The following is a 5,418-nucleotide window of genomic DNA, read 5'->3' as shown; positions in this document are numbered from 1 at the left end:
AATATCCCGGTATCCCGCTTACATTGCCAGGTAAATGATAATATCCCGGTATCCCGCTAACATTGCCAGGTAAATGTCTTTATCCGGGTATCCCGCTTACATTGCCAGGTAAATTTTAATATCCCGGTATCCCGCTAACATTGCCAGGTAAATGTCTTTATCCGGGTATCCCGCTTACATTGCTAGGTAACTGTTTATATCCCGGTATCCCGCTTACATTGCCAGGTAAATGTTTATATCCCGGTATCCCGCTTACATTGCCAGGCAAATGATAATATCCCGGTATCCCGCTTACATTGCCAGGTAAATGTCTTTATCCGGGTATCCCGCTTACATTGCCAGGTGAATGATAATATCCCGGTATCCCGCTAACATTGCCAGGTAAATGTCTTTATCCGGGTATCCCGCAACTTTGCCAGGTAAATGTTTATATCCCGGTATCCCGAAACATTGCCAGGTAAATGTTTATATCCCGGTATCCCGCAACATTGCCTGGTAAATGTTTTTATCCCGGTATCCTGCTAACATTGCCAGGTAAATGTTTATATCCCGGTATACCGCAACATTGCCAGGTAAATGATAATATCCCGGTATTCCGCTAACATTGCCAGGTAAATGACTTACAAAATAAGGGTAAGAAAGAATATTATTCATTGATTAATGAAACTATTCAACCAACCAAGAAAGCTTTTTTAACTGTGTTCAGTGTTCACTTTTACTTCTTCTATGATATTAAGGCTCTTGCACTAAGTTTGAAGTTAACAAATAAAGGGATTTTTTGTTCTGTTCATATTGTTTTTCTCGTAGTCTTAATTCAGTCAAAGTAGATTAAGTGTTACAGTAAATGAGCAAGATTAACTTGTCTAGTGAATGAAATGTAGTTTTTCATTGTGTTCAAATCAAGATTGGTTTTATTCAGGATTTTTACATTTTGAACCTCAGGTTGTTTTTAATATCTGATTTATGTTAATAATATTGTGATGATTTCCTGATCTAGATACAAGATGTTGAAACATGGGAAGGAAAAGGCGAACCCTGAGAGGTTTAAGTACTTGTACAGCGGAGCTAAACGGATCACGAAGGACGGGTACAACTCCTTAAAGTACAGGAAGGTTGACCTGGTCCTCAAGAAACTTTACACTTGGATTCTCGTGGATTTACCACATCTCAAGGCTTAGTAAGTCTATGTACAAGACTTTGTACACGACTTCATCGTGCAAACTGTATAAGGCAATCAAAATATTTATTAAGATGTAAATCTACTTTCCTCAATTGTTCTTTCGACAAAATTCGTTGTTTTTAATCATTAGGTATGTGAATAGTTTTGCCNCCCCCCCCCCCTCCCTTTATTTCCTTACAACTGTTAAAATTTAAATACGGTGGTAGGCGATTATATCAATATAATGAAAACTACTTTTTTATCTAAGTTTTAATTGTTAACAAGCTTTTTTCGAATTACAAGTTAACAAGTAATTAAAGAGAAGCATTTTTAATTTGCAGCATTTCTTTGTTTCCGTGTTTTTGTGTATCCATGCTGTTTAAAAGCTTGATATAAATCAAAATTGAAATCGAAGGTATTATTCATTTTTTTGATTTAATCGCCCAGCACCATGTTTAAATACTAATATTTTTTATTCCCATCCTATTTCGTTTTCCTCTGCGTATATTCGTTCAATTAACCTCAGTTTAATCAAAATACTCTCAGAAATTGGACAGTGCCATTTTACGCTCTCGTTTGTAATAAGTAATTCACATAAACCCTTTTCATAACAATTTCTCAAGTTTTGTTGTCTCAACTGTTAACATTTCACAAATTTCTCAGCATTTATTTTAATCATTTGTGCAAATCTACGGATTTAAAAAGCATAATAATAATGCTGTTTTAAGTTATTTAGTCAATATAAAGAAGTACTTAACATATATTGTAATTTTAAGTTATTATTATAATGTCATATTTTTATTTACTGCAGTCAATACTTTGAAGATTGTTAGCTTTAGTTTATACTTTACATTGTTTGTATGATATATTATTTTGTACGGTGGGGGCTTCCTCCAAATATCACCGTGGTATATTATATTATTTTTTACAGGGGNNAGGGGGGGGGGGATTCCTCCAAATATCACCTTTGTATATTATATTATTTTGCACAGTGGGGGGTTCCTCCAAATATCACCTTGGTATATTATATTATTTTGTACGGTGGGGGCATTCCTCCGAATATCACCTTGGTATATTATATTATTTTGTACGGTGGGGGCATTCCTCCAAATATCACCTTGGAATATTATATTATTTTGTACAGTGGGGGCTTCCTCCAAATATCACCTTGGTATATTATATTATTTTGTACAGTGGGGGCTTCCTCCAAATATCACCTTGGTATATTATATTATTTTGTACAGTGGGGGCTTCCTCCAAATATCACCCCGGTATATTATATTATTTTGTACAGGGGGGGGGCTTCCTCCAAATATCACCTTGGTATATTATATTATTTTGTACAGGGGGGGGGGGCTTCCTCCAAATTTTTTTTGCCAGATCATTTGTAGATGTTTTAACATTTAAAAATGTAGAAAGTAGGCATGTATATTGTTCATTTTATGGGATGGGGGAAAAAGAAATTACTCTGTGGATACTTCTACCTAATAAATTTAGAGCTCATAACAATCATGGTTTGATTATGATTAGTTAGATACAACTGTCCTTATCAGATAACTGTATGTAAGTACTAGTTGTAAAAAATGTAAAATGTACATTGTAATAGTCTGGGTATTAAATATTTTTATTTCTATGTTAAGTACTGGTTACTATTCGGTTCCGTATCTTAGTTAATACTACCGTAAACTTTTAATATTAATATTCTAATTAATCTTCCATGTTTTGTTCCTAGTTTCAAAATGTAAATTGGTAATTGCTTGGTTCGTTTTTCAAGGGTTTTTAGCTTTTAAAAGGTACCTCAAAATGAAAAATCTTAAAAGGTTTAAAAGTTTGCAATTTGCAAAATTTTTACCTCGAAAACAAACATTTAAAGACTTTTAAAGTGAAAAACTCGAATGTAAAAATCAACCAATCGTAAACTTTCATTTTCAAGGGGACCGAAGACGTAAGTTCTAGTGACCCTCCATTTATAGAGCGAAGTGTCTGATTTATTAAGGTGCCTTTTAAACCCTTGTCTGGTTATTTACGAATGAGATATTCTAGTTAAAAAGGTACTGTTTTGAATTGGCCATGCCACTCCATCCCTTAACTGAGGGTCACTTTCATTACGTCTACGATACCTTTAATGATATTTGTTATATATATTTCTACCTGTGATCAAATGAGAGAAATTATATTTATATATTTGTATCATAATCCTAAAATTCGTTTAATAATATTTTGCTTGATACTTGAGGTTGATTTTTAAGTTTTCATAAAAATGGCGTCTTACTTGATCTGAACTATTTTTAAGTTATGAAATGTTTAACTCTCATGAAGCATAATAAATGTTGTTCTTATCTTTGATTTTTACGTTGCAGTACGGGTACTTTTCAACACCTTAATATATACTTTTATTTTAGTTCATACTGAGACGCAACCTAAATTCAATTTGATGGAAATTACTTTTAAAAAAGTCGAAAAATCTACTTTAATTTTTTTCTAACCATTCCATTGTGATTTTATTTTGAATTTACATTTTGGCATTAATTTTGTTTAAAATCAATCCCTAGTTTTTGTACGATTACCCCCCTAGTTGGAAACAAGGCAGACTACTTATGGAACTCTGCCCGTAGTTGGAAACAAGGCAGACTACTTATGGAACTCTGCCCGTAGTTGGAAACAAGGCAGACTGCTTATGGATACACACCATATGTATCTGTGTGCTCTACAGAGAACTCATCCATCATCTTCTCCGCCTTGGAGGCAGCATCCCTCACTGTCATTCATAATGGTTCTGTATCTCCATATGCACCAATCTTTCTTCTATTCTACTCTCCTCTCTAGTACATGGTTAGCGTCAATTCTGACCTGGGTTAAGTTTTATCCTATAGGAGTTTGTTAACCCGGAAATTGTTGGGTTCTCTGATCCGGATCCAAGGGTATAAAAAGGCCGAAGAAAACCTATCAAAACAACGTTTTGCTCTCAAAACTAATTGAAAAAACAGATTATGGATCCGTACCCATTTTTTCTGGGCGGATCCAGGATCCAGATTTGCATCAAAATAAAATGGATCCTGAACACTGGAGGGTTTGTCTCCCTTGTATTTGTTATCCTTTGTAGAATGTTTGTCTAAAATTTGCCTTTTTCTAGTTTTTCTCTCCGTAATTTGGGTCGTATGAGTCTCTGCAATTTTCCCTAGAATTTACCCCTTTGAGCTTTGTTTAGCTGGAAATCGTCCGGTTGCAGATTTTATCTATTCGAATAAATTAACCAATATTATTTGGTCTCGGTTAAAAGTTTTTATTTCACAATTTTGTTCCACCCCTTAGGATGGATGAGAATATAATAGTGAAAAAATTATTTTTAAAGAAAAGAATTTTGGACATGATTTTTATTCGGGGACTTTTGATAGTGTTTAGTGTTTACCCAAGAATAATTTATTTTCTCCTCATATCGCGAATGTTTCATTCCTGAAAAAATAGTGGTGGAGAGGGAGGAGGAGGGGTGATTTTTCTAGAAAATATATACACCTGTTAGGATATGTCTATTGTTCTGTGCAGGCTGGTGAATGGGTTCAGTAACATGTTCTGGGGCTGGGGTGGTGAAGATGATGATATGGCAAACAGACTCAGGAACTCATTCAAACAATTATTTATTCAATTAAAAAAGAATTCCTGATTTTTTTCAGTTTATTTTTATTTCTTTGTTTTGTCCTTAATTAGATTATTATTAACAATTCCTGTTTTTTGTTCTACTTAACTTATTTATAGTTTGCCAACATAAATTTTATTTTTATTTTTTTCCAAACTTATTTGTAGTTTGTCGACATAATTTGGATTTTTATTTTTTTATTTTAATTTTGAATGTTTGTCCGAAGGTTGAAAAAACTGTTTATATCCCGGTATCCCGCTAACATTGCCAGGTAAATGTTTTTATCCCGGTATCCCGCTTACATTGCCAGGTAACTGTTTATATCCCGGCATTCCGCAACATTGCCAGGTAAATGTTTTTATCCCGGTATCCCGCTTACATTGCCAGGTAAATGTTTATATCCCGGTATCCCGCTTACATTGCCAGGTAAATGTTTTTATCCCGGTATCCCGCAACATTGCCAGGTAAATGTTTTTATCTCGGTATTCCGCAACATTGCCAGTTTAATGTTTATATCCCGGTATTCCGCAACATTATCAGGTAAATGTTTTATCCCGGGATCCCGCTTACATTGCCAGGTAAATGATAATATCCCGGTATCCCGCTTACATTGCCAGGTAAATGT

General features: G+C 34.4%; 1 protein-coding gene across 24 annotated transcripts; it reads left to right on the top strand.

Annotated features, from left to right (window-relative positions):
• Positions 1-352: 352 nt before the first annotated feature.
• On the top strand, positions 353-3,698 carry LOC111714332 (beta-1,4-N-acetylgalactosaminyltransferase bre-4; the record flags this gene model as incomplete). Of its 24 annotated transcripts, none has more annotated exon segments than XR_002767951.1 (4): positions 353-381; positions 998-1,310; positions 2,892-2,900; positions 3,093-3,366. XR_002767951.1 is itself a non-coding variant. In XM_023489414.1 (2 exon segments), coding segments are annotated over 2 exon segments (210 nt in total), but the record flags the coding sequence as incomplete, so codon positions are not given.
• Between the last annotated feature and the right edge of the window lie 1,720 nt (positions 3,699-5,418).

Source organism: Eurytemora carolleeae, unplaced genomic scaffold (genome assembly GCF_000591075.1).
Source record: "Eurytemora carolleeae unplaced genomic scaffold, Eaff_2.0 scaffold1541, whole genome shotgun sequence".
Lineage (NCBI taxonomy): Eukaryota > Metazoa > Arthropoda > Copepoda > Calanoida > Temoridae > Eurytemora > Eurytemora carolleeae.
This window is presented reverse-complemented; position numbering and strand designations above follow the sequence as displayed.